The sequence below is a fragment of the Ranitomeya variabilis genome, chromosome 4 (assembly GCF_051348905.1).
Source record: "Ranitomeya variabilis isolate aRanVar5 chromosome 4, aRanVar5.hap1, whole genome shotgun sequence".
Classification (NCBI taxonomy): domain Eukaryota; kingdom Metazoa; phylum Chordata; class Amphibia; order Anura; family Dendrobatidae; genus Ranitomeya; species Ranitomeya variabilis.
Window position 1 is genome coordinate 58,067,483 of NC_135235.1, and position 13,127 is coordinate 58,080,609.

General features: G+C 44.5%; 1 protein-coding gene across 5 annotated transcripts in view; it reads right to left on the minus strand.

Moving 5' to 3' along the window:
• Positions 1-13,127, minus strand: part of IDE (insulin degrading enzyme) — a 113,817-nt gene that overhangs the window by 28,645 nt on the left and 72,045 nt on the right. For 4 of the 5 annotated variants that reach the window (XM_077258581.1, XM_077258577.1, XM_077258578.1 and 1 more), the window contains exons 15-16: positions 3,949-4,093; positions 152-262 (exon numbers count right to left, since the gene is read on the minus strand). In XM_077258581.1, the coding sequence (XP_077114696.1) occupies positions 152-262; positions 3,949-4,093 (256 nt within the window). Of the gene's footprint in view, positions 1-151; positions 263-3,410; positions 3,556-3,948; positions 4,094-13,127 lie in introns of all 5 variants that reach the window. The other variant, XM_077258576.1, reaches the window with a different exon arrangement.

Consider the following 13,127-nt stretch of genomic DNA (forward strand, 5'->3'; position numbering starts at 1 on the left):
TTCCAATAATTATACTAGTTTAGTGCGGTGCCCATCAGCATTTCTAATCTAATCAATAAAGTGTCTCCAAGCTTCAGTAATATATCTGCAACAAGAAAAATACGACAGAAAACGAATAATCCAGAGAACCAGAATATAGGGATCGACTTACCGCTTCTTTAATGATATCAAAACGTTTCTCGTCTATTTCAAAGGTGGCTATTTTCTCAACGATCTTCCTTAGTAGGATATGCTGCTTGTCACTGTATCCTTTCACAGACAGCTGGAAAAGCAGAGTACAGATCAATACATCCTCCGCCACGTCTTACACACCCGCATCTGCCAGTGTTAGTTGTGAGCGCTTCAGAATCAATCATGTAAGGTGAGCAGTTAATAGGCACTACTACCCTCAAGGCACCATTTTCATAGGCAGACTGTTAGTACTGATGACCCAGAACAAGGGAGCCTAAGTTTTTGGGGTTTTTTTATGGGTTCCATTTAAAACCCACTTCATAAACCATTAATTTTTATGTTAGTTACATGAGGTATTTGAGCAGCATTTTTTATTAGGATTATTATTATTATCAGCCTTTGTAGAGCGGTTTTGAAAAAAAAATAAAATAACACCTTGTAGGAAGAAAGGTAAATAAAATTACGCACGTGGGCTTTTTTTGCAGTGGATTCTGATGGAATCTGCAGCTTTCTGATTGGCCAATTTGAATCCAAAAACCCTTCAGCAAAATAAAACCGCCTACAAACCCTCACTGAAGAAGGAGCTCGCCCTGTAGTAGTTTCCATTGAAGAAACTCGCTTCGAACAACTGTGTGAACTTCGAATTAGCTCAATATTACATTATTATGCAATGGATTTAACTCTATAATGTGGAACTATGCTGTGGATTTAGTTTCTGAGCAAATGGTATCAGGGTGGAGAGGAGCTGTAATGGGTGCGTGTTTTATCCATGAAAAACACATAAGATGATGGGGCCTAAAAGGCAATATTCACTTGTGGGGTCCCCATCAGAAAGACGCTGATAAAAGGGTTTCCTGAAATAAGCAAATCCCAAATAAGGATTGTCCAAAACAGACAATACAGAAAGAGCTATTCCCAAAAGATATCAAGTTATCCTCTATCCTTCAGCATGGGGTTAACAGATTATTAGGAGTCCAGTGGCTTTTATCCCCAGCGCTCTGGTTCCTCAGCCCCATCTTATAGAAGGGATCATGATCGACTTCCAATCCACTAATTGAAGAGAAAACGGAGCGCTGTGGGTTCCCAGCAATCAGGCACCAAATGATCAGTATACAACTTCTGAACTTGTATATAAAGTTCTTCCCAAACTATTAAGCTATCCCCTAAATACAAGGTCACGAGTCCAATTCCACTTTTCTAGTGAACTCATTGTCAGATATAACAGTCTACCTAAAAAATATGGGCCCTGAATGTAGGGACCACGTTTAATTTGCAGCATTAAATCAGTTCCCTGACCCATGGTGAGGAACACATGCAACGGTTAGGCTAACATGCACATAGTACATTTCCCAGAGAAAATACCTTGTGAACAGTTTGACATTTAACGAATGCAATATTTTACATCCTAAAGTTGTTGAGCATTAAAATTTACACTATAATAATAATTTTACTAATCTCCAATTCCATAATTTAATCACGTTTTGAAACCTTTATACATGTATAGTTTAATCTATAAAACTCTATTTACTAAATGTATGTAAAAACCCCTCAATATATGGAGTAACACTACAACTCAAGTTATAATAGGGGGTTGTCGGGATTAGAAAATAAACCCTCATGTGGACTGTGCCTATAAACAACACATTCCTAAAATGTCTATTGTAGGTTATTACGTTATAAAACTCTATAAAAATAACACCAGAGTAAGCCCTATTAATTTGTGGGAACATTAGGGATATAATATAAAGGGTGCATGAATGCAAGCAGCTCAGAAATTAATTAGTATCGCCATAGCAAGTGGGATGATCTCCACAACACCCGTGCATTTCATCCACGGCCCATTGTTCTATCATACACTCCCATTTTATTTTTTTTTGCTATTACAATTTAAAAGTCGTGGAATTATGAAAATCTCAGAACGGATGTGAAATTTAAGAAACGATTTTCTAAACCTCTCGATTTTAGTCATTATCAAATTGGAGCACCACGTGCACAAATCCCGCACTTGCAGCCTTGGCTGCCATCAATGAGCTTATTAATGGTTGTTTGAGGAATGGCACTTGGGCAAATTCTAAAGATCCGCTGCAAGTGCCGAACAATGATGTCTGATATGTGCTCGATGGGAGACGAGCCCTGAGAAAGGACAGGCCAAGGTAGCAAGTTTAGGGCACGCAGGCTGCTCACAGCAGCACAAACATACGGCCTGGTGTCTTCATGCTGACAAATGGCTCACAGACACTTTGGAGAAGTGATCGTATCACTGGTTCCACAACGCTGAGCTGTTATCGTATGGTAGCTGGACATCACTAGTCTTCTTCCCAGGTAAACCAAGCCTCCCCACACCATAATTGCAGAGGTTGGACCATTCCCTCACGAAGGCCCCTTCGTTGACATCATGCAACCACTCTCAAAGACCATCGTGGTGCAGAACAAAATCGTGGAGGCTGGAATGGAGGTCTATCCTCTACAGCGATGAGTCCCACTTTTGTCTTGGAGACCATGTGGTCAGTGCAATAAAGTGGCCATCACGAGGGAACATCACACTGCTCCTGCTCCCACAATTATGGCATTTGGTGGCATAATGTACGGTAGCCAGTTCCTCTAGTTTTCATCTCAAGCACAACAATAAGTCTGTGTTACATGGATGCGATGGTAGAACCAATGTTATGGCCAAGTGTCCCTGGAGCCATTTCCCCCCCCCCCCCCCAACAGGACATCAGGTCGCATGTTGCTCATGCTACTGTGAGCAGCTTGTGTGACTTAACTGTGCTACCATGGCCATCAGCATCTCCGGACATGTCTGGGACGTCATTGGTTGTTTACTGGAAAGGTAACTGCCAGCAGCGGATCTTGATGATTCTTGAAGTGAATTCAGAATGTCACAACATTCCTCCGAACCGTTCTCGCACACCTTGGACAACCACTGATAATGTTATTGATAATAAGCAAAGTGCATTTATTTCTGCGTGTGGCGCTCATACTCAATACTGGGTAAAGTGAGACGAAAACAAAGTTTTCAAAAAAAAAAACACATTGCACCATGTCCATCAATCCTGTGAATTCCAGGACTTTTTCAACTTGGCATTAGAATTTCAGTGATGAGTGTATATGCCATCTTAAATCTATTGACGAGGGAGAATGCCCTGTCCACGTATAAAACCAGAACACGCACCCCACACCGTTCTATTTCTTTTCATGCCTTAATGGGAAGTTGCCGCTTCCTTGAGATATTTACTTACAAGAATTGCATTCATTCCTGATGCAATGCCATAGTTGACACCTGCGAGGCGGGCTGCATATGTATACTCTTTTAAATCATCCTTCAATAACCTTAGAAACAGGTATGTCATGTTGCAATGGAGGGGGTCAGCATAGAGGTAACGACTAACAAAAAGAAAAGTGGAAAATAAAAAGGGAACAAAAAATAAAAATACGAAAAAAAACAAATAAAAAACCAGATGCGCTAAATGTGATAATGCAAGCAGTGAGATGAACGTGCCAGGAGGAGCTTTGACAAAAAGAGTATGAATATGCAGCTTCACAATCACATTGTCTTTGGGATGGGATCTGGACCAAATCAGGTTTCAGAGGTTCAGATTTCCAAAGAGGTAATAAGAAATAATAAATAAAAAAAAATGTCTGTTCCCCAAAAATGATATCTAAAGAGTAGATTCTACAGAGGATTACAAGCCTGAGCAATGGTAGGAGTGTTCCACCCATAATGACCAGGGAGGATATGGAGATGGTCTCGTATCCGCCTTGGCTTCAGGTACTTACATACATCCCATAGATGGTATTTTGGAGGTCATAGTTCAGGCCGGCTAGTTCTGCTGCATATGCATACTCGTTGAGTGAATCTTTAAGCAGTTCAAGGTATAAATAGGCCATGTTACAATGCAAAGGATCCACATAAGCAAATGGGCTGAAAGAGAATATCGAAATTAAAGTCTGGCTCCATAATCATCATCATTCCCAGCTACAAATATCCAAACCAGAAGGCCTCGACCGGCGGCCCTCCGACTATGGAACTACAGGGATCAGCCCACAAAGCTCCCAAGAACAATCGAAACTGGAGAATTTCACAAATTGTTTTATGGGAAAAAAATATAAAGTTAAATCTGACTGCGGCAAACACAAACGCTGCCCTGGGAGGCGATGAATGGATCAGCAGGGCCATTTTGTGGGCAGGCGATTGGTAATGGTCCTAGTGGGAAACTCACCAATCTTAACAGGTAATACCTATTCATTGGAGTGGGGATACATTTAGGTTGCAATACCCCTTTTCTTGATGTTTAGAAAAATTCCTACATTTACACTTTGTGCACGTGTTATTACAGCAAGAGCTCTCTGCAAACAAAGCACATCCATAGGTTCAAGGAACCAGAAAATTCCCCCATTGCCATACTATGGGTTGCCATACTATGGGTTGCCATACTATAGTTCTGTGTTAACCCCCCAAAAAAAACACAATCCAGGACTTAAGAATTAACCCTTTCAAACTAAATAATTTATTCCTTTATGCTAAAACCACATCAGTAGGATTATGATCCCTGGTTTAAAGTTTTGTAACTAAAACCTTCACTACTTGCTGTGCTTGCACAAAACACGTGGAGCGGGCATTATTGTACAGCTACGGTCACTACATCCCATGGCGGCACGTCACCGCTACAATGAATGATACTGAATACCAATGCAAATAGGTTTTAATGCTGTAAACAATGTACAAGGATAGCAAACCGTTAAAACAGGGAAAGAAAATACTGACTCCTGACTTTACGAGCCTGACAGACCTTCATCTTGATAGCTAGATCACACAGAGATCAGAAGCAAACGCTTCTCAGAATTTCATGCAAATAGAAAGTTTAAATGTGCGTTGGCTACTTAAAGAAGCCCTCCTCCTCTTCCCATCAAAGTTTTTATCCTCTTAATATATTGCAATCATTATGTTATAAAGCACTGTGTACTTACAATTGCTCATTTTGCCTTTCTGCCCAGATAATTCTTCCCTTTTCTCTGCTCTATGTAGAAACAGGAAGTCTTTTTTCCTGCATTTATTCTCCTCTTCACCTCCTGACCCAGCAGCTCCATCCGCCCTGCCAGGGACTTTTGCAGTGACTTGTGACTCGTACAGAGAAAATTGACCTCCTGTTTCTACATAGAGCTTAGAAGGATTCAGCTAGTCCGTTATTAATCGATGTCATAGACCTACAGTTGTGGCCAAACGTATTGACACCCCTGCAATTCTGTCAGATAATACTCAGTTTCTTCCTGAAAATGATTGCAAACACAAATTCTTTGGTATTATTATCTTCATTTAATTGGTCTTAAATGAAAAAAAACACAATAGAGAATGAAGCAAAAAGCAAAACATTGATCATTTCACACAAAACTCCAAAAATGGGCCATTCTTCTTTGGCAAACTGCTCCAGGTCCCTGATATTTGAAGGGTGCCTTCTCCAAACTGCCATTTTTAGATCTCTCCACAGGTGTTCTATGGGATTCAGGTCTGGACTCATTGCTGGCCACCTTAGAAGTCTCCAGTGCTTTCTCTCAAACCATTTTCTAGTGCTTTTTGAAGTGCGTTTTGGGTCCTTGTCCTGCTGGAAGACCCATGACCTCTGAGGGAGACCCAGCTTTCTCACACTGGGCCCTACATTATGCTGCAAATGCCATAATGCCATGCACACGGTCAAGCAGTACAGTGCCAGATGCAGCAAAGCAACCCCAATACATCAGGGAACCTCCGCCATGTTTGACTATAGGGACCGTGTTCTTTTCTTTGAATGCCTCTTTTTTTCTCCTGTAAACTCTTATGTTGATGCCTTTGCCCGAAATACGTAAGCTACTTACTGGTAGCGGTGTTTTTTCTGGAGCCCATGACAGCACAACGAGAGAGGGGATCCGCCCTTCAGGGACAGGAAACCTCAGACATAAAAGGGCGGCACCTCACTCCCCCGTCAGTTGGTTTACAGAGTATGAAAGGACCTTCTAGGTTAGTAGCACATAAACAAATTTTAAAACATGGTACAATTCACCCAGTGAATAAACTTAGGAATTAAAGGGAACCGGTCACCCCGTTTTTTCCGTATGAGATAAAAGTTCGCATCTCGGCTTCAGGAAAATGGCCACTGCGATCTCCATCTGCGCACGCGCGGCATCCCACGGCCATTTTCCTGAAGCCCTGGGCAGCAGAGCTCTCCATCTGCGCACGCGCGGCCACAGGAAGATGGCCGCCCCCACCGATCACCAGGGGAATAGCGCAGATCGCGCTTTTTTTCATCACCTATGAAGTGGATTCGGCACTTGGGCATGCGCAAACCACTACGCCACCAACGGAAAAATAAGCAAGATCTGGGGGAACAAACAGCGATGTCACCACCCCCATCCGACCAGGCCAGCCTGATTGACAGGCGAAAACGGCTAGTTTGGTAACGTATTTCGGCAGCATAGGTGGGGAATCAGGATCCACAAAATACACTATTGTAATGCACAGCTCAGGCCCTATTTAACGGTATTTTTATCTCATACGGAAAAAACGGGGTGACAGGTTCCCTTTAAAGGAAGTGTCGACCCCAATAAGCAAAAGAGGGTAGAGAATATAAGGGTGCTGTCATGGGCTGCTGAAAAAACACCGCTACCATTAAGTAGCTTACGTATTTATTCAGTCGCCATGACAGCACAACGAGAGACTTTCAGAGGAGTGAAAAGAGACTAGGGAGGGACCACTGCCTCCAGCACCCTTCTCCCAAACGTGAGGTCGGAGGAGCCACCTAGATCTAATCTATAGTGTCTAAGAAAGGTAGATGGAGAAGACCATGTGGCCGCCTTACAAATGTCTTCAATCGACACCTCTGCTCTCTCCGCCCAGGATGTGGCTACCGCACGAGTGGAGTGAGCCTTTATACCTTCTGGAATTTCCATGCCACCTGCGGTATAAGCGAGAGATATCGCCTCCCTGATCCATCTGGCTAGTGTATTTTTTGATACCCTAAGCCCTCTCCTAATTCCCTGGTAGGATATAAATAAGGAGTGATCTTTTTTCCAGGTGTCTGTAACTGAAATATATCTGAGAAGACACCTTCTTACATCCAAACAATGAAATCTATGCTCCTTATCATTACAGGGATTAGAACAAAACGAAGGTAGGACTACCTCTTGTGATCTATGAAATTTTGGAGCAACTTTTGGAAGATAAAGGGGGTCAGGTTTCATAATAACCCTATCTTCCCTAAACTGCATATATGAAGGTTGCCTAGACAATGCTTGTAGATCACTAACCCTTCTTGCGGACGTGAGTGCAACTAAGAGGGCCGTTTTAACCGACAGGATCTTTATTGGGACAGTATCAATAGGCTCGGACGGGGCTTGTGTTAGAGCTGAGAGCACAAGATTTAGGTCCCATGGAACTATCTTTTGTTTAATAACCGGTCTGGATCTGGTAACCGCCTTGAAGAACCTAGATATCCAGTGATTGCTGGCTAAGTTAGAATTGTATAGCGCCCCCAGAGCCGACACCTGAACTCTTAGGGTGCTGGTGGCTAAGCCCATCTCTAGGCCCCTTTGTAAAGATTCTAAAATTTGAGTGATACAAGGCTTTTGATCAATCTGTGCTCCTGAACTCGATAGGAACTTTCTCCAAACCCTGACAAAGGTTTGTCGTAGAGGTTTTTCTCCTCTTAAGAAGTGTATTTATAAGATTTTGAGAAAATCCTTTCCCCCTTAGTAGTGACCTCTCAAATTCCACGCTGATAGGTGTAAGTTGGCTACTCGTGGATGCAGGATTGGACCCTGGGAGAGGTCTGGTATTTCTGGGAGGATCCATGGCTGGGAAATGGACATGTTCCTCAGCCATGGGAACCACGACCTTCTGGGCCAGAACGGGGCTATTAGGATCACTCGGGCCCTGTCTTCCCATATTTTCCTCAGAACTATAGGAAATAGGTTTAGAGGGGGAAAGGCATAGGCGAGATTGAAGTTCCAAGAGATTAGAAGAGCGTCGACTGCATACGGGTTGTCCCTTGGATTTAGGGAACAGAATTGATGTAGTTTTCTGTTTCCTCGACTGACAAAGATCTATTTCTGGACATCCCCACAAATGTACGATCTGATTGAAGACAGCCGGTTTTAGAGACCACTCCCCTTGTTTGAGTTCGTTGCGGCTTAAATAATCGGCCATGGTATTGAGTTTTCCCTTTATATGAAGAGTCGTAAGGGAAAGTAGGTGATTCTCGGCCATCTGAAAAATACGATTCGCAACGTCCATTAACGACCTAGACCGCGTACCTCCTTGATGGTTAATTTAGGCAACGGTCACCTGGTTGTCAGAGACTAGTCTGACATGTCTACCCTGCAGGGGTATAAGGAACCCATTTAACGCGCGTTCTTCCGCTAACAATTCCTTTAGATTGGAGGATGAGTTTCGTTCAGACTGGGACCACAGACCCTGGACCCAATTATTCTCCCAGTGTGCCCCCCAACCCATGGGGCTAGTATCAGTTATTACTCGTGTTATCTGGTTTGTCCAGGGTACCCCCTCTACGAAGATTCGGTATGTGCGTCCACCAAATTAGTGAATTAGTGGTCTCAACAGATAGTTAAAATTTACTATCGAGATTAGCCCCCAGCCGACAAAAATTATGTAGAACATCCCACTGCAGAGATCTGGAGTGAAACTGAGCCCAGAGCACCGCCGGAATACAAGTAAGAGAACCCAAAAGTGACATCGCTCCTCTTAAGGAGACTACGGGATTACTAATCGTTCTGGTGGCCAGCCGATGAATACTATCCACTTTTGAGTCCGGCAGGCGTCATTCCTGCTGATCCGAGTCTATGATAAGACCTAAAAACTCCTGTGATTTTAAGGGCTGCAGACGAGACTTTTTGAGATTAATAACCATCCTAAGTTATGTAATGCTGCTATCACCTTCCCCAACTGGTCTTTACAATGTGACTCTGAACGTCCCACAATCAATAAATCTAGGTAGGGAATTATTAGTAGGTTTTGTTCGTGAAGGTGTGCCATAACCTCTACCATGATTTTAGTAAAAACACGGGGTGCAACTGCAACACCAAAGGGGAGTGCCTGATACTGAAAGTGCTCTACCGTGCCGGCAAGTGAAACCGCCACCCTGAGAAAACGCTGATGATTTACATGTATTGGGACATGATAATAGGCGTCTTTCAGATCTAGGACAACCATGAAGCAATTGTGAAAGAGAAGTTTTATTGCCGTTTTCACAGATTCCATTTTAAAGGATGGGATCAGCAAGAATTCATTCAGGCCTTTTAGATTGATGATGGTACGATATGATCCATCAGGTTTTTTTTTTGTTTTTTTTAATCAGGAATAAAGGGAAATAAAACCCCTTACCTCGCTCTTCCGCGGGTACTCTAATCAGAACCCTTTTTTGTTGGAGATCCTGGACCTCTGACTCCAGTGCCAATTGTTCTGCAGGAGAAGAACGGATGGGAGTTAATTTAAATTTGTCCTGAGGGATATGATGGAACTGGAATTTTAGACCCTCTTTAATGATACTGAGAATCCACGGACTATTGGTGATCTTCAACCAGGCCGGGTAGAAGGCTAAGAGCCTACTGCCCACCTGGACCGCCAGTCATTGAGGTTTTTTAGAGTCCCGAGAGGAGTTAAACATATATCCTCTATCTCTTCTTCTGTTGGAGTTATATCTGGTTGATTCTCTATTTGAATCTCTGTCAGATCTTAGGCGATAAGACCATCCTCTGTTGTAATCTCGCCTATAAAAGGGTTTTCTCAAAAGAGGGAACCGCTTTTTACTGTTACCCACCTTTTCTAGTAGTTCATCTAGCACCGGTCCAAACAAATGAACACCTTCACAAGGGATGCCACATAGCTTTGATCTGGCCTGTAAGTCTCCTGGCCAACATTTTATCCAAAGTGCTCTGCGGGCTGCGTTAGATAAGGCTGAGGACCTTGCGACCAGCCTAACAGAATCTGCTGACGCATCCGAAAGGAAGGCTGCTGCATCTTGAATTATTGACATAGAAGACAGGATCTCATTTGTAGGAACCTTATCCTTGAGTTGGTCTTTTAGATGGCCCAGCCACGCCATCAATGACCGGGCTGTGCAAGTGGCCGCAATTGCCGGCCTCAGGGATCCCGCTGATGCTTCCCAAGCTCCTTTAAGGAACACATCGGCTTTCCTATCAAGCGGGTCCTTTAAGTTTCCTAAATCCTCAAATGGGAGAGAAGTTTTTTTGAACGCTTTGGCCACTGCTGCATCCAATTTCGGGACCTTGTCCCAAGGCGATGAAGCCTCCTCCTCGAAAGGATACCTCCTCTTGAAAGCTGGTGGAAGTGACCCCTTCCTTTCGGGTTTCTTCCATTCTTTTGTAATCAGCGACTTGATTTTATCTACTACAGGAAAAACCCTTCGGGATTTGCGATCTATGCCCTTGAACATTATGTCCTGAATGGAACATTCTGACTGGGTCTCTTCAATCCCCATAGCGTTGTTGACGGCCTTGACTAGGTGATTAATCCTTTCCAGTGACAGACAGGCTTGGCTAGATTCTATGTCCTCTGATGATGAAGATGATGGAAGAGAATCCGAGCTCGCACCACCTGTCTCTGAATCCACATCTGAGGCTGGGGATGAAATCTCCTTCCTTTTTTTTGGAAACTGTCTTCTGAGACCTGGATCTCATGGAATCTCTGACCTCCTGTTTAACCATGTCCCTAAGTGTAGACGTAAGGTCAGGGGCCTCTTCCTCAATTAAACGCTGTATGCAGGATCTGCACAACTTCTTTTTATGTCCATCTGGAAGTGGCTCTGTACACATGGCACACTCCCTATGCTTGGACTTGGAAACACATTTCCTCCCCTAATAAGGAGAGAGGGAATACAAGGAGGGACAGCAATCAGAAAGCGTACTGTCACGTAGCTCACTTACCCATCCCTGCAGCGAATGGTACCGTGATTGGGGGGTCCTTCTTAGCCGGAGATTCCTTACGGCCTGAGGACTTGATTGATTTTTGAGCCGCTTTAGCTCCACCAGCGCGACTACCGCCACTAGATCGCCATTGGGAGCTCACCTGAGGCTCTTCCAACTCCTGCTGCTGCTGTCTGACCAGCTGCGATGCTCCTTCTGGCGAATCCATCACGAGAAAGGATCAGGAGCATCTTACAGCCGACATGTGCTACCTTAAATATGCCCCCATGGTACCACCCCCGGATGGGGGACAGCACGATCTCCAGGTGGTGCGTTCAGTACCAGGCGCTGATAGGGCATGCTTCCCAGGGTTGCGTCCCCGCCCCCCGCCGAGATCCAGTACGGCCCGGACATCAGGGCGCCGCCATTGACCGGGACGGTGCTACTGCGCATGCCCCGCCGCGTCATCAGGCCGCGCCGCCAGCCGCAACATCCGGAAAAGTCACTTCCGGTCGCGGCCGCGGCATTGCAGGCCGATACGCGCAGGAAGACGCCAGCACCGCCCGAAGCAATCAGCGCGCCTGCACCAGGCAGCGGACAGATCCCCGGAGGCCCCAGCAGATACGACCCCGCAAAGCACAGCCCCGCATACTTACCGGGTACATGCGTGGTCCACATTAGAAGTCAGCCCACGCCACCTGAGGCCGCTTCTCACTGCTGACACCGACACAGACAGTACCCCTGCCATGTGGTGCTTCCACAATCTGACCGGGCCGAGGTAGGGGACCCCCGCTACCTGCGTTGGCCTGTCAGAAGTGGGATATCTTCTTTAATCTTCAACCCTCTTCTTAGGGTCTGCCTGAAGAGGTTCCCCTGTTAGGGACAGGAAACCAACTGACGGGGGAGTGAGGTGCCGCCCTTTTATGTCTGAGGTTTCCTGTCCCTGAAGGGCGGATCCCCTCTCTCGTTGTGCTGTCATGGCGACTGAATAAAAGCTCTACTTTTGCCTCATCTGACCAGAGAACATTCTTCCAAACCGTTTTAGGCTTTTTCAGGTAAGTTTTGGCAAACTCCAGCCTGGCTTTTTTATGTCTCGGGGTAAGAAGTGGGGTCTTCCTGGGTCTCCTACCATACAGTCCCTTTTCACTCAGACGCCGATGGATCGTACGGGTTTACACTGTTGTACCCTCGGACTGCAGGGCAGCTTGAACTTGTTTGGATGTTAGTCGAGGTTCTTTATCCAACATCTGCACAATCTTGCGTTGAAATCTCTTGTCAATTTTTCTTTTCCGTCCACATCTAGGGAGGTTAGCCACAGTGCCATGCGCTTTAAACTTCTTGATGACACTGCGCACGGTAGACACAGGAACATTCAGGTCTTTGGAGATGGACTTGTAGCCTTGGGATTGCTCATGCTTCCTCACAATTTGGTTTCTCAAGTCCTCAGACAGTTCTTTGGTCTTCTTTCTTTTCTCCATGCTCAATGTGGTACACACAAGGATACAGGACAGAGGCTGAGTCAACTTTAATCCATGTCACCTGGCTGCAAGTGTGATTTAGTTATTGCCAACACCTGTTAGGTGCCACAGGTAAGTTACAGGTGCTGTTAATTACACAAATTAGAGAAGCATCACATGATTTTTCAAACGGTGCCAATACTTTTGTCCACCCCCTTTTTTATGTTTGGTGTGGAATTATATCCAATTTGGCTTTAGGACAATTATTTTTGTGTTTTTTCATTTAAGACAAATTAAACAAAGATAATAATACCAAAGAATTTGTGTTTGCAATCATTTTCAGGAAGAAACTGAGTATTATCTGACAGAATTGCAGGGGTGTCAATACTGTTGGCCAAAACTAATGGAAAAGAGAAGAATTATCTGGGTAGAAAGGTAAAACGAACAATTGTAAGTACACAGTGCTATATAATATGATGACTGCAATATATTATGATACAAATTTTGAATGGAGGAGTGCTTTTTTAACACTTGGGATTTGTTCAGCCCCAAATTGATACGTCGCCATTCAGCAAATCCACATGCTAG